General features: G+C 36.9%; 1 protein-coding gene and 1 pseudogene across 1 annotated transcript; both read left to right on the forward strand.

The window, feature by feature from the left end:
- The first annotated feature begins 3,990 nt into the window (after positions 1-3,990).
- On the forward strand, positions 3,991-6,867 carry LOC127415983 (polyprenol reductase-like; annotated as a pseudogene).
- A 3,048-nt stretch (positions 6,868-9,915) lies between these two features.
- LOC127415740 (transmembrane protein 165-like) lies at positions 9,916-15,792 on the forward strand. Its single transcript, XM_051654616.1, has 6 exons — positions 9,916-10,213; positions 11,376-11,607; positions 13,164-13,339; positions 13,462-13,647; positions 14,135-14,240; positions 14,405-15,792. The coding sequence occupies exons 1-6, from the start codon at positions 10,076-10,078 to the stop codon at positions 14,479-14,481; spliced, it is 915 nt and encodes a 304-aa protein (XP_051510576.1). The 5' UTR covers positions 9,916-10,075; the 3' UTR covers positions 14,482-15,792.
- Positions 15,793-16,282: the final 490 nt, after the last annotated feature.

Raw genomic sequence — 16,282 nt, forward strand, 5'->3', positions numbered from 1 at the left:
TGGGACAGTGTTTCGCATTTTGGTAAGCACAAAGCCTAAGTCCCTTTCAAGGCAAGTCAGTTAACTTGGCGACCATCTCGCAGTCTGGCAAGCTATTTTCTATGTAAACACGGCATAAAAGTACAGCTCCTATCTACTTGAATGGGGAAAGACTGAAACCTCCAAAACAGTTGGTCAAGATTAAAATTAATTAACATTAATTAACATATTTCAAATCAGCAGTAAAATCTGACAACAATGGTATCATAAATTGTGCTTCTTTAGCTTAGATCAAGCATAAAAAATGCTATTTCTCAGACTGGTCCAGCTAATGCACATTCACATTCTCAAGTTGACTGACAGGCAAAGTCTGTTTCTAAAATGTGATTGGCTCTTTTACCTGCAAGGTGGGACTTCTTTTTCTACATCAGTTGGTCATAAGGGGTTCAAATTTCTCCCAATCATTTTAATACCATTGGTCCGTCTCAGGCTAAATAGTCTGTTTTTTAGCTAAAGAAAGTCAACCTACTGTTTCCAATTTCACTGTGAGATCAGTCAGGTCTTTTTGTGAGGTCTAAAAATTGTTAGATGTCAGAGACATGTGAGGCTACTAAGAGGTTCATGCATTTTTATTATTGTGTTGCTTCTGTTGGTAAAAGGATAGTTCACCCAAAAATGAAAATACTGTAATCATTTACTCAGATTCATGTTGTTCCAAACCTGTATAACTTTCATTATTCCGTGGAACATAAAAGGAGATGTTAGGCAAACTGTTAATCTCATTCACATTCATTGCATCTTTCCCATATATTTAAAGTGAATAGTGGTTGAGGCTGTCAGTCCCTAACATTCTGCCTAACATCTACTTTTGTTTTCCATGGAAGAAAGAAATTCATACAGGTTTTTCATTTTAGGGTGAACTATCCCTTGCAGAAACTGACGCCTAACTCTCCTTATCCTCTGCTGTCATCCAAATATGAATATCTCAACTCTTTGTCAGAATCAAGTAATCATCTGAAAGTAACTTCAATAACACAACCAGGATGCGTTTTTACTCTCACAATAAAAATAATAAATTTGAGAGATTACAACATCTGCAGTCTCCCTGTGTATTGGGGAATTTTAGTGATGCTGTGTTTGTTTAGTCTTGTTTTGTGAGATTATGTCTTCCTCAATTCTGAAAAACACACGTTCACAGCTGGCTCCCTAAGAGTGCATACAGTCTCAGTGTTCCTGTTTGAGTCGACAGAAGATGAGCCCAAATAAACACAAAAGCTTCTCTTTGATGTTCGCAGAGCCATGAGCTCACACATACCCTACTGCTTTTGAGAACATTTACTTACCTAAAGACTAAACATATGACCCTTTTTTAATATATATATATATGTATAATTGTTATATATTGTTATATATAACAATTTAGATTAATTTAGCACACTTAGAGTAAGGATTTTGAAGGTAATGTTACATTTGATAGGATTTAAAGTTAAATTATGTCATTTGAACCTCAGAATTGTTCGAAGCAAATGGCTGGAGTAACTGCAAATGCACTACTAGATTCCAACATGCGGAAATAAAATCTTGCATCTTATTTTACAAAGCTAATATCCCTGGTGAGATACGATACAATACAATACTACTTTATTAATCCCCAGGGGGAAATTGAGACATTACAGCAGAAACATAAATATAAAACAGAAAGTAGCAATATAATAAATACCACGTAATGCAATAACAAAGTATGATAGATAAGAATAAACAGGCAATAGAGATAAATTAGGAATATAAATAAATTAGAAAGATATAAATAGATGATAATAAAAGAGAATTTATTTCACTTTTAATCACCTCTTTGATACATAAAATCTAACAACAGTTCCAGTATAATGTGTAGCATGCATTCTCACAATAATATTCTGATTTAGTATTTTCATTAAATACAATTGGGTATAGTTGAAGGATAAGACTGATGTGCATTTTGTTTTTCATCAAGATTTTAGGATAAAAAAAAACAAAACAAAACAAGACATTATGTTAAAATGCATAGAGGGAAGTGTATATTTTTGGTACTGTAATTGGTCACCATTTATTTGATAGTTTTCGTACATATGCAGTCTCTTAATTTGAGTTAATAAAAGTGCACATCTAATAATTATACTTTATTATACCTAATTACAATTAGAAACATGTTTAATCTAGTTTTTGATTAAATATAGCATGACACACTGCTTGAAATGTCAAGTCAGATACCAAACATTATAGCTACCTTTTCATTTATGCAATGATAATTCAAGTATACAGAAACAAAACACCAGGTAGCCTATGCATCCACTCTGTCACAATATTTCTAAATAATAATAATAATAATAACCTGGTAAAGGTCATATTTTAACTGGGTCATGATGCCTAGGTCAGGTTTGTCTGTGCATGTAAGCAGTAAGTAGGTGAGAGAAAATACATCTAACCAGTTTATCCAGTGAACAAATACATTTTTGATAGACTCACGGCTAAATATTTTTGCCTGCTGCCCCCCTGTGTTCATAAGTAGAACCATACATTGTAGATACTACATAGAGGACTTAATTTGATATCATTTCAGCTAAAATGCTGTAAATATCAAAGTAATGCAGTGGTTTCTGTATTGTGGATTTTATTTTATGTGACATGACAACGAAAGGGTTTGGGATCGATCAGCAAATGTCAGTGCACAGAACCAGACATTTTAAGTATTTGTTCCCCCTGGTATCTTTAAATGAGCGGATGGCATTACGATGCTGCGATGCTTGACACCGTCCCAATAGTTAATATTATATGGTTTTTGCTAGCGTTATGTTTTCTAGTAGCTTTATGCCTCTATACATTTTCATTGCCACTGCCTTATAAAATTGAGCAGGTGTTTCAGGACTTAATCTGAAATGGAAAAACTAAGGAACACGTCACACGCCCATGCTGGCAGCTCAATTTTGATGCATCAAAGAGGTGATTTGGGGATAAATATGGTTTCAAGTCATTCTGTATATTTCTCAGATAGTTTGTGCATGTAGGGAAACATTTTTCTCTTATGTATTCTGTAGCTGTTTCTGTCATTTCTATGCCATGTCAGTCATGTGGAATGGGCTCTTCCTACTGTTCTCCATTCCTTCTTTCATCATGGATGTGGAGTTCCCTGATTGGCTGACTGACACGCCTTGGTTTTTGACTTGCAATCAGTGCTTGCAACCCAAGAGCTGCTTGGAACATACATCAAATTTCAAATAAGATCAACCAGAGACCCCATATTAAAGCTGAATTTCTGGGTTAAAATACTTTCTCCTACTACAGCTTAATATGCAGAGACAACTATATGTAAACCTTTCACAGGCTGATATCTTTGAAAACTGTAAACACCATGTTATAATGAAATTACTCTGACGTCACACCGCAGGAACCCACGCTTGCGGGTTCTTTCGAACATTAGATTTCAGTGGTGGAAATAGGCAGCGCTGCAGTTCTAATAATCTTTTAAGCTTTATAGAATGTAATAATGTCTGTTAATAAAAGTTATTATAAATGGTTTATCTATGGTTTACAGTGAAGAAAGTATGTGGGTTCTTTTCTGATATATCGGCAAAGCAAGTTTAAACTTGGTTCATTGAGCCTGTATGATCATGTCGGACATGTAACAGGGTGATGAATACACATCTACACACCTTTAACATATTTCTATAGCCTAAGAATTTAGTACTTTTGGTACTTAGAAATGAAAACTACCATCAGACATACAATATGTGTCTTAACTGCTTGAATTATTAACCCACATACAATAAATAATAATATTCGTACTTCAATATGATCATATTCCAAATCAAAACTTAATAACAGCTGTTTTCGATTGAACAATATTATTTACTGCATTCAAAATAAATGCAAAGACATAATTTTAGTAGTATGACATTATTTTTATTCATTTATCCTTTAATAAACAGTAATCCATGCACTGCGGTGGTGGAGATGGGTCCCGTTCCTCCCGTTATGTCGTATCTGGTGGTCTTGATCATAGAAGATCATCGTTAGATCATATTTGACTTCGTATCTGTCACAGAGACAGCACTTTGGAAATTATAAACAGCCGTTTGCGATCAGAGTTTGCGTGATTTCTTCTTTAAAAAAAGTTAATATCCACCAACATGTGCTGTGGGTCAATTGTGTCTAATAGAGCAGAGTTTTCCTGATGCAATGATCTGGTGGAAATTTAAAGAAGCCCTTATCTCCAATAATCTATGGGAAAAGGGGTGTTTCAGCCCCACAAACAGCATTGTTTGGGCAGTTTCAGCACAATTTGAACAAAGCACCCATAGACAGTAGCTCTTTTCTGGGCAACCAAAAGAACCCAGAAGGGGCAGGACAGAGCGTTTATTTGTAAACAGTAACTTCATCTATATGTGGTGCTATAAAGACTGCTCTGCTTGTTTTGAGAAACCTGTCCAGCCCGACGCAACAATATTGACTCAACCAATAGCATGAGTTTGGGGCGGGACTATCTGTTTGTTTTCAATCAGCAGCAGACTGGGGGAGTGTTCGGGGGAAAAAAAACTGTTTGAAAACAATAGCTGAATCCGAAATTGCGTACTGTCTGAGTACTGTATTGTATTTGATCATGACAGGCGGTAAAAACAGTACATTCTTTAGGTATACGAGTAGTGTGAATAGATTCTGGAAATACTTCATCCGTGAATGTGGACATTGCCCAATGACTCGAATATGTGGTGTAATAACAACAACCACAAAAATAATCTTCTCTGGCTTTGTTAAATAAGCACCATTTAAGCACAAGGAACAACTTTCTTGTTATATATTTAGATTTACAGTTGAGAAGTGCCATCTGACTCACAGTTCTCTGCCGTTCTTTTAAATCCAGCGTTTTGAACGTGATGTCTCCTTGGCTCCCATGGCATTACAGGATAGTAAAGTGTCCAGTCAATCCGCACTTCAGAATCTCACTGGAAATAGTAGGTCACCCGGGTATTTCCACTTACTATTTTATAAATACTGAAGATTCGGACATACTACTCTATTGGCTTACTATTTTTGGGATGCTATATTGTAGGGAAGTATGGATATTTGGACGCAGCGATTTTTTAGATTTGCAGTTCAGTTTGGTAGTACAGAATAGACACAATTCAGCTTTAATTTATTATGTCTGTAGTAACAACTGTAGTAATTGTGGCGTCTGAGCAAAGACTATGGTTACAATGGTAAACTTCTGTAATGGTTCTATCATTTTATCTTACAGGATATTTGAGAATATACTTATAAGAATGTGCTTTTATATGTATTTTACATTTATGAAACGTAAATATCAAATGCATAATTAAATATTACATATGATTTTAAGAGTTGCAGCTGTCCGTTGTTCTTCTACAAGTGTAACTATGGATCCATTCCTTTAGATGGCTACTGGAGTGCCTTCTAAAGCGTATTCTCTAATGGGTTTATCCATATAGTCCAGTATGCATTTGGTTTGTGTTACTACATCCTACTTGGACTAACTGTCTTGTGTATAAATGTATCTCTGCCTAAAGCAGGTTAGTTCTATCCTGTCATCATATTGCCATGTAGGAAACACCTAACCTAACCAGACAAACTCAAAAGTACAGTGATCCTGAGTTTTAATAATGCTAATATTAGTATTATTAGTATATTTACGATATCCCAGAGTTTTACTAAAAATGCTAATATTAGAATTTGTAGTATATTATTTACAATTATAGGACAGATATTTGTATAAAGTAATGTTTGTCCTTCTGCTCTGCTAGGGGCTCCATCTGTCCATTTCTTTTATCAACTAACATGGCATCATGTAATCGGGACTCTAATTTTCATTTGGGCATCACCCCTCCAGCATCGGTCCCTCTCAATGCTGGCCAAGCTAAGAACTGACTCCTCAGGTAAGAAACCAATGAAGTTGCCTGGCAAAAGAAAAATCCTTAAATAATTTTGCCACCTTAAACCTTGATATGTACAGTTTTGATAACATAGCTCTTCAGCCGTGACAATTTGTTGGCGAACATGGAAGTCTAATTCACCATGGTTCCCTTGGGTTTTTACCATGGGGTTTTTCAACGTTTGAGTAAATTAAGATCTGTGGTAGACATTACTTCATGATACGTGGACATTTTGTTCTACAGCATGTTCTACACTTTATACCTCAAACGTGAATTTTGAAGCCGGCGTGTAAACATGCAATTCAATACGGCTTAAATTCACATTTGAGGTATAAAAGTGTGTAGTATATGTTGTAGAACAAAACACCCACGTATCGTTAAGTAATATTTACCACAGACCTCATATTACTCATTAATCCAAAACTCCCATTATAAAACCCCATAGGAAAATCCAGAGCAAACCCATGGCGAATTCTCTTCCGGGGTTGTGGACTACAAACTGAAAAGCTCTATACAGCTTGTTTTTTATATCAGTATATAAGGTAGAAACCAAGTAACCAAATTCATGCATTTCAGTTAAATAACAACAACCAAATTTAGAATGTGACTAACAAATTGCTACATTTGTTTGTGAGGAATGAAGAGTCTGTTTAAAAGCCACAACTGGACTTGAACCTTTGTTCACTCTGTGCTTTGATGTATAGGTAAAGTGGAGACTCTGGCCCACAAGATGCCACATGGTGGCTGGTTTGAGGTGGTCTCTTGTCCTCATTACCTGGCTGAACTTCTGATTTACATTGCCATGAGTGTTTTTGTGGTAGCAGTTCACTTACCTGGTGGCTGGTGGTATTCTATGTACTCTGTAAACAGGCACTGGCAGCCCAGCTCTGTCATGATTAATACAGAGGGGATGTTTGAAACATATCCTTGTCAACGCAAAGCTTTTATTCCTTTTGTCCAGTGATTTTTATTTATTTTTTATGTAATAATCTATTTATATGGAATTTAGAACTGAATGAATGAATAAACTTGACTGCAGTGCACAAAAGCATAGATGTTCTCAATGCCACTTTTCAGAGAGAGCTGACACCTATTGACCATGTATGTTGTTTGAAGAACTATAGTGAAGGGAAATACAAACAACATATCTGCAATGGACTGACATAGACACCGCAGTAAGTGATTGACAAAAGCAGCTTCCTTCCTAAGCTGTGTCAGTATGGATAATATCAGATATTCTTGTATTTATTGAGATAACCACCTCTGCGGCTCTGTCATAGGAGACAGCTTAATGGTCAAGCATGTTACCACAGTAGGAGAGGCTGTGTACTCGGTCCTCTCATGAACGTGCATTGTAGAGCCACCGGAAGTAAACAATTGTAGAGAAAAGGACTTAAATATTGATCTGTTTCTCACCCAATGCGATCGTATTGCTTTAGAAGACATTAATTTAACCACTGGCAGGGTCGGAGTGGCAATCGGGAAGATCGAGAGAATTCCCGCTGGGCCGGTCAAAAGTTGGGCCGGTTAGGCCCGCATGTTGATTGACAAACTTTCATCTTATGTCGCATAACAATTGCCAACAGTCCGTAACATCCAGTATTTAAAGGATCAGAATTGCGTTCCGTATTATAGCGGACGCAGTCTGTATTTTATCATCTCACACCCAAACAAATGAGGGAGTAGCTTCACCTGACAGCACGGGAAGGATCACGGAAGATCCATCGAGAACAGATAGGCTACTAATAGCTGAATGGATGAACGTGCTTCAGGTACATGATCATCAAAAGTTTAATACTGACTGCAGTCTCACAATCTCAATCAATTAATCTCTGAAATCCTCTTCCCTAGCAGTGCAGAATGATAATAGCAAAATTATTTTTTGTCACAAAATAACAGAATACTTAAAGTAAATGAATACAGATGCAACAGCACGACACGGTACGAAAATAATGGGACTTTACAGCTCTCAAAAGATTAAACTCAACGAAACAAACTGCACAAAGTGCCTTCAATGTTGTATCATGCGATAAATCCCTCTTAAAGAGACAGTAACCATTTTGCCTTTGTCCTGAACATTTACATTCCAAGTAAAAGAAAAGTACAAATGTGTTATTTTTAGTCTTTTATTTCACCCTTATCATTGTAAAATGGCACGTTTTTGAATGGCATGTAAAAATGTAAAAACAACCACTCAACCTTCATTGTTTCACTGGATCTGTTGCTATTTTAATGATCTAAAATACAAAGCATTGACCATTTAAAGTGTGAGCCTGTACATCTTGAAAGAGTTATAAACATTTACAGTTCTATAGTGTTATTATGTGCCAAGATAGTCTTTAAAATAAACTTAGTTTACCCACACATGAAATTTCTCTCATCATTTACTCACCCTCATGCCATCCCAGATTTGTATGACTTTCTGTCTTCTGCTGAACACAAATTAAGCTTTTTAGAAGAATTTCTCAGTTCTGTTGGTCCTTTCAATGCAAGTGAATGGTGATCAGAACTCAGAAGGTACAGAAATCTCATAAATGCAGCATAAAAGTAATCCAAAAAGACTCCAGTGGTTTAATCTATATCTTCTGAAGTGATATGATAGGTGTGGGTGAGAAACAGATCAATATTTAAGTTTTTTTACTATAAATTCTCCTCCCTGCCCAGTAGGGGGCGATATGCTTATGTAAATCACCAAAAACAGAAGAAGAACTCTTAAGAGAGAAGAGCACTTATGAAAGTGAAAGTGGAGATTTATAGTAAAAAATGACTTAATTATTGATCTGTTTCTCACTGCTTCTCATTTACTTGCTTTGAATGGACCAACAGTTTTTCTAAACATCTTCATTCATGTTCTGCAGAAGAAAGTTATACACATCTGGGATGGCATGAGGGTGAGGAAATTATCAAATATCCCTTTAACATTCATTTACTTTTACAAGACATACAATGATGTCTTATGACAAAGTGAAAATCTTAGTGAATGCCGTATGTGGTATAATGACATGGAGAGCTTAAATAATTTTCAAGTAATTACATATATTGCATATTTTTGCTGTGATCTTTTTTTTATTGTTATCATCTTCACCTCCAACCCCCCTTTTGGGTGTGGGCTGACTTGGACATGACATCCTGGGCTGAATATGAATCCCACTCCGGCCCTGACCACTGGAGTTGTATGGATGACTTTTTCTACGACTGTCTCTGTTTTTTTTTTTTTTTTTTTTTTTTAGCTTTAAAGTGCTGATCACCTTCCACTTGCATTGTATGGACCTACAGAGCTGAGATATTCTTCTAAAAATCTTGGTTTGTTTTCCGCTGAAGAAAGAAAGCCATACACATCTGGGATGGCATGAGGGTGAGTAAATCATTTTTGAGTGAACTATCCCTTTAATTTTACTCATTAGTCTATGAGCCAGAGATTTTTTTTATTTTTTTTTTTAATTCTAAAGTAACAACCTCAGCGATTTTACCTTCCGATTTTTTTATTTTTATTTATTTTTTATTCTAAAGTAACAACCTCAGCGATTTTACCTTCCGATTTTTATTTTATTTTTTTTTTATTTTATTTTTTTTTTTTTGGTAGTTGTAAACTAAACACATAGTTCACTCTATAAGCATTTTAGTAGTGTCAAACGTGTTGAAGATTAGCTGACAGGCGATAAATTAATTAAGTGATGAGCACCTTAATCACAAAAGTAGTTTATTTACCACACTCAAGAATTTCCTCCATAGACATCCATTAAAAAAAGAAAATCTTCTGTACCGCCTTTAGAATATCTATGTCTATGCATTTTGTTGCTGACCTTGCAGGCTCAACTTGGTATAAGGGCTATGCACGTTCCTTGTACAGTATTTCCCTTTTGCGCTGCAACTCTACCTAACTGAAGGTGTTCCGTCGTACGTCAACGAAACAGACGTCTCAGCCAATAGTCTCTATCAATTTTACCGACGTAAAGGTCTTGGGTACACGTTGAACTCTCAACTGACCAATCACGGTGCGCTTTAAAAAGCATGTTCGTGTGTTGCCTTGGCGTCAGCCTCTCCGCCAGGTTGACCACGGTGGGTTAACAAGACCGTAACAACCTAAAGTGGATGTACATAAATGTGACATTTTTACTATTGTACTTTGCAGAGTATTAAAACACTAGGAGCCGTGTTATCCAACCACAAAAATGCCTCTCCGCGCCGGTGAGCGGCATGGCGGGCGCAGATTTATATGCTTCCTGATTTTGAACGTCGCGTTGTTGTCAGCCGGAGTTTTTGCAACTCAAGAGGAGAATAAAGTCATTAAAGAGGAACAGCCTGTGCAGGTACATATAAAACATTTATTATACGCTAATGAATATACGCGTGGGAGAGGTTTAATTAAAACTGTCTATTCGTCAAAGTGGAGTAAAGCTGGAATTTACAGGGTAATTAGGGCTGTACATTAGCGTTATAGTTCAGGGCAAACTAGTTTGACTACACTCACTTTCACAGGTTTATATCCACATGACTTATCAGGCTGGAATAAACGGATGGTCCAGTTTTGACATGCAGTGATTACTGTATAGACAGTATTACTCTTCATCTAGTTTTCCTGCTAAAACAACTAACACCAGTCGAAGATGGTTTTAACTCGTTTTAGATGGTCATCCAGATTAAACTCCAGAAATAAATGAATAAATAAAAATGCTCCAAACCGACCATGCAGTTAGCCAACCAGTTTAGGCTGACTTTAGTTTCCTTTTTTTTTGTGTGTGTGTGAACAAATCTCATAACATCTTAAAGATATGTACTCTCGCGCTTCATATTCTGAATCATTAGAAAGATGCATCTGCTGTTTATGTAAAATCTTAGAGCCTCAAGACTTCTACCATCTAAAGGATCTATGGATGAAGTATCAAAATGAGATTCATTTGCAGAACACGGCAATAAAATAAGGTGACAAGGGAAGCTAGTGGAGTAAATCTGCAGGTTTACTCAAAATGTGTGAGAAAGAAGGTGATGATTAAAAAGCTGAACATTTTAAATATTCTTGATCACTTCTTTACGTTGTTGTACCCAATTATATGATATTTTCTTCAGGCAAAGATATTTGGAAGAATAAGAAAGCATATTTAGCTGACACTTGTCACTTTTACCCAAGAGTCAGTGATTCAAACAAAAGTGTCATAATGGTACAAATACTTTTGGCAATACACACATTTCAGATGTCACCATGTGTATTTCATGTGAATGGGGTGACAAACACAATTGCTCTTAGTAGTTGTAATGTGTCTCCTTGAAGAGATTCTTTAAATCCGTCTTCAAGATCTTTCAAATCATAAGTTTGTTAACATTGACCCAGATAGGAGTTACTGTAAGTGTTTCTACTTCTCCATTTTGTGATTTACAAGAATCACAAACAAGAAAGTATCATGCTTCTGAAGTATCGTGCGATTGTTACCATCACTAATAATTGATCTAACAACCAACAAAATTTCTGTTCAGCTCCAGAAGGCCACCACCGGTCATGCACCTGACCCAGCAGTTAGTGTCGATGAGCCCAATAAAGGAAACCTGGGCTTTATTCATGCCTTTGTGGCAGCCATTTCAGTCATCATTGTCTCTGAACTGGGAGACAAGACGTTCTTCATCGCGGCGATCATGGCTATGCGCTACAATCGCTTCACTATTTTGGTGGGTGCCATGTTGGCTCTGGGACTCATGACGTGTTTGTCAGGTGGGTAAAATACAGTTCTAAAGCTTTTTTTTTTTTTTTTATCTTATTCAGAAATTGAGAAACTTCACATAACCACAATCACAACAATGCAATTCAGAGGAGTTTACCTTGGTTGCCAGGAGTGATTGATGGTGTTTTCATCTTCTATTTACCAGAGATTTCTATGATGTAGTTTAGTTTAGACAATTAATAGGAAATTAAGTGAAACTGTGAAATCAGAGATTGTCACTATCACACAAGCTTTAGTTAATTTAATTTTGATTATGTGCTAAATGTGCATGTCAGCTTTCTTTAGTTCTTTACTCGTGTTACCTGTCATTCAAATTATCTGGGTTTATTTCTTTCTCATCCACTGATGGTCTGACACCATCAGCACTCGGACGCTTCACTGTGTGTATCACTCCGCTTGTGTTCGTGCCTTTCTTAATTAAAGTGTAAGAGCAGTGCAGATGTGTTAAGAGCAATCTGTCTCTTTACATTTAATTTTGTGACATTACATATTTTAGCCAGCAGGTGGAGGCAAAAGGCCCTTTTTGCGTGTATTATGAGCCAGTTGGTGATGTGAAATGAGTACTGCATGATCGCTCGTATTACTACTAAAGCTAGGAAATAGCTTTAAATGGCTTTGAACTAACAACTTCAGCATTAAGGCTTATCACAGCTGAGAGACACAACAGACTGATTAATTACACAAACTCAAGGCGCTTACCTCTTACCAGACTTTCCACATTGGAGAGAAACTACTGTTCAAAATGGCAGAGGAGATTGCGGTTTCAATAGTGACAGACAGGCTACCGCGAAATAGGGAGGAATGTCCCAGCTTGGACAGCTATTTTTCCACTGAGAAAATAGGATGAATTTCACCAAAATGACATTATCTTCAGAAAGCTGACTAACAGACTACAGCATCATCAACAGGTGATCGCACATGCTCCATCTCTCTCTCTCTCTCTCTCTCTCTCTCTCTCTCTCTCTCTCTCTCACACACACACACACACACACACACATCCTTGTTTCTCCAATAACATGTTAGAAACAGTCCAAGCCGTGATACTAGTTCTAAAGTGACGTTTTTGAGAGGCTTGGATGCATCATTTGGTTAGAACCAGCAACGGCAAATTCTGATTCATGGCATAAGAAAGTAGTTCCATGCACGGATGCATTTTTTATGACCGTACTAAGTTTTTCCTAATTTTTTAAAATGTAGTTGTTCATTGAACTGTTGTATATAAGCAATATCACACTCGTAATCGTGCTATATGGCCCTAAATCAGCACTGCTGTGATTGCCTACGGCACTCTGCCTGCGGCTGAATCACAGCAGTGCTGATGTAGGGCCATATCGCACTCTTGCTTGTGTGATATTGCTTATATATATATAAAACTGGTGTATTTACGGTACATGGTATATATAGGCTAAATATACTTAGGCTAGTGTGTCTCTCTGAATACATCCTAAATGGCTAATATGTAAACGGTGAGTGTTTTTCTACTGTGTGTCTTGTATAAATTCTCAGAATGCTTGAAGGACCTGTGACCCATTTGTGTTCCCAATAGTCCTGTTTGGCTATGCCACTACCATTATTCCACGGCTCTACACCTACTACATATCGACAGTGCTTTTCGCCATCTTTGGCTTGAGAATGCTGAGGGAGGGACTGAGGATGAGTCCTGATGAAGGGCAGGAGGAGCTGGAGGAGGTCCAGGCAGAGATAAAGAAAAAAGATGAGGAGGTGATAGGGAAGCATCTACTTGTAACCAAAGTGTCTGTCTTCAGACATGGCAATATAACACCCCCTGCATAATTTAAGCATCTTATTTGACCTCTGACTTGCTGATTCTCTCTCTCTTGCAGCTGCAACGCTATAAAATGGCAAATGGAGCGCCTGATGTGGAGGCAGGGACAGCAGCGACCATGTTGCCCCAGAGGAAGTGGCACAGCGTGATCTCACCCATTTTCGTTCAGGCACTCACCCTCACCTTCCTCGCTGAGTGGGGCGACCGCTCTCAGCTTGCCACCATTGTACTGGCTGCGAGAGAGGTATAATAAATCGAGACAGACCAGTATATATTGGTTTTACCAATTAATCTGTGCCGATAGTTGCTTTTTGGAAAAATCGGTTATCTGCAAAAATCTATGCCCATAGTTGCAGATTTTCTTTTTTATTATTCATCCATTTTCCTCTGTGGCCTTGTGTGTTTGTTTAAAATAGTCCCGTATTATGCACCAAATCTTCATTTTTTTTTTTTCTGGTTAGTATTATTTTGGAAAAACAAACAGCATATGGGGTTTTATTAATTTTGTCTGCGCCTTCCATAGTAAGGAAAGGCTAAAAAAACTTTTAACATTCTATAAATCTATTTGAAAAACTATAGGCCAATTAATACATTTAACTAGCTCTGTGAGACATCTACAAGATGATTGTAACATCATACTACTCACAATTACTCATTTTTAGCAGCAAGCAAATCATTTTAGAGTTGTTCTATCAGTGAATGATTGGCCCCAAACTTGTGTTGTACTGCAGGATCCATTTGGAGTAGCAGTTGGTGGAACTTTGGGACACTGCCTGTGCACAGGACTGGCTGTTATTGGTGGAAGGATGGTGGCTCAGAAGATATCCGTCAGAACTGGTGAGATAATGGCTTATTTATTACAGTGCTTAAAACATTAAGTTCTATGAGTTTACGTTATAAAGAATCTATTTTCATATTATTTTCTTAATTTCATGGCATCATTGTTAATTGACTGATTGGTTATTAATGGTATTATTTTTTTTTCCCCCTAATCTCTCTAGTTACAATTATCGGTGGAATCGTATTCCTCGCCTTTGCGTTCTCCGCCCTCTTTATCAAGCCTGATTCTGGATTCTGATTGAAGAAGTGACTCTTGGTTTCATTTTGTACATACAATCGCTACAGGACAACCCATACAAAGAGAGACTGTGTGAAGTGTGGATGTCTAGAGTGTTACTCTTGTGACACCTGTGTTTTGTGTGGGTGAAACTAAGGCTGAATGAATGACAATTTACCGCTCATGTATTAATGAGCATTTCAGGTTTTTCTGTCTCTTTACTTTCAACCAGATACACTAGTCTGTATTTAGGTGATCACCATATTTCTCCAGTATGCCACCTAACAGTTTACTTGAACTATCAGTCATATGTCAAGGGCTGGCACATACGTAACGTTTTAAATAGCCAATCATTAACCTTTTTCATATCATTTTAACTTGTGTTTGAGCAGTGCACTTTGGGTAAATCCTGGCCCTTTGAACTTGGTTTCAGTCTACTATATTCAAGCCCAATTCATCTTCACTACAAGAACTGTAAAACTAAAACCAGTTCAGCCACAAAAAGTATACATCACTGTCCCCATGACATTCTGTGCTGTCTAACCACTGCACAGCAGTAAATCTACTTGCATCTCAGGAGCATTTAGTGGGTAAGAACCTCAGCAATATAGCAGTATATTGTAATATATTCCTTCAACAATAACAAACATGCTAGATATGAATGTTGTTCACATAGGACTGTAATGAAGCATGGAACTATGCGTTTGCAATACAGTACAGTCTTGCTTGGTGTCTAAGCTGCCAGTTGATGATGGGCTTTTCTATTCTTTATCCATATTGCAATATCAAGTCAATGGCTAAAAACACACTGATTCTAACCAAAAGTAGTATGACTTCGTGTTAGATTTAATTTACACGTAGACATTCATCACATGTGGCCTTTAACTCAGATAAATTATTTACTGGTCATTATTTTTCAATTATAAATGCATTTATGAAGATTTATGGACATGCTTTTCACAGACTCCCTTCAAAGAAGCACACTGGCAAAATGTTGATGGAATCTGTTCATCAAAGAAGAGTAATTTAAGGAATTCTGAAGTCTACCCTTTTTTTTCCTCTGAGGAGTTTTTATTTATTCTACTATGGAACACAGGAATGATGAGATTTTGTCAAGGTTGAAGAATTGTATTTATGTTTATTAGCCAAGGAGGGGGTTAGCTTTGTTGTAGTTGTTTTTTGTTATATTTTCAGGGTGACTTGACTTTATTGTCAATATTTGACAGGGGTTGTTTAATTTTGGAAAGTGTGTTGAATAATCTGTCACAGAGGAATTTAACTACAAAAACTGTGATTCCTGTAAATATTGAATAAAATGGTCAGTGTCAGTCAGATGTGGTTATTTTTCATAATTTGAATACTCAAATGTATATCCAAGGAGCAAATTGTGATGCTGTTGTTTAATTCTAGCTCTAAAGGGTCACGATTGAACAGATATATACAGAACGTGTTGCAATGAAAGACAACAATAGCGTGTGTTAGATGTAAGGAATAATTAACGACGGACCACTGAATTACATAATAATAAAGTAAGGTGTGGTAACATCATTCGGATTTTATCTCAAGACGTTTTCTGGTTTTCGTCCATAAAACGCTCTTAAGTGAGTGGAACTACTTCCTTCCACCATGGATTCAGCATCTTGCTCTTATACAGTCTGAGCCTTCGTTGCTAATTCGAAAACGTCACTTTAGAACTAGAAACAGCAATGGATTGCGAAGCTTGCGCTGCTTTACTGGAGTAACAAGGTAGTGCGTTTGTGCATGTGTGTGTGTGAGTTTGTGTTTGAATGATTGAAAGAGAAACTCAGAAACGGAGAGATCT

Source organism: Myxocyprinus asiaticus, chromosome 25, assembly GCF_019703515.2.
Source record: "Myxocyprinus asiaticus isolate MX2 ecotype Aquarium Trade chromosome 25, UBuf_Myxa_2, whole genome shotgun sequence".
In the NCBI taxonomy this organism is placed as follows: domain Eukaryota; kingdom Metazoa; phylum Chordata; class Actinopteri; order Cypriniformes; family Catostomidae; genus Myxocyprinus; species Myxocyprinus asiaticus.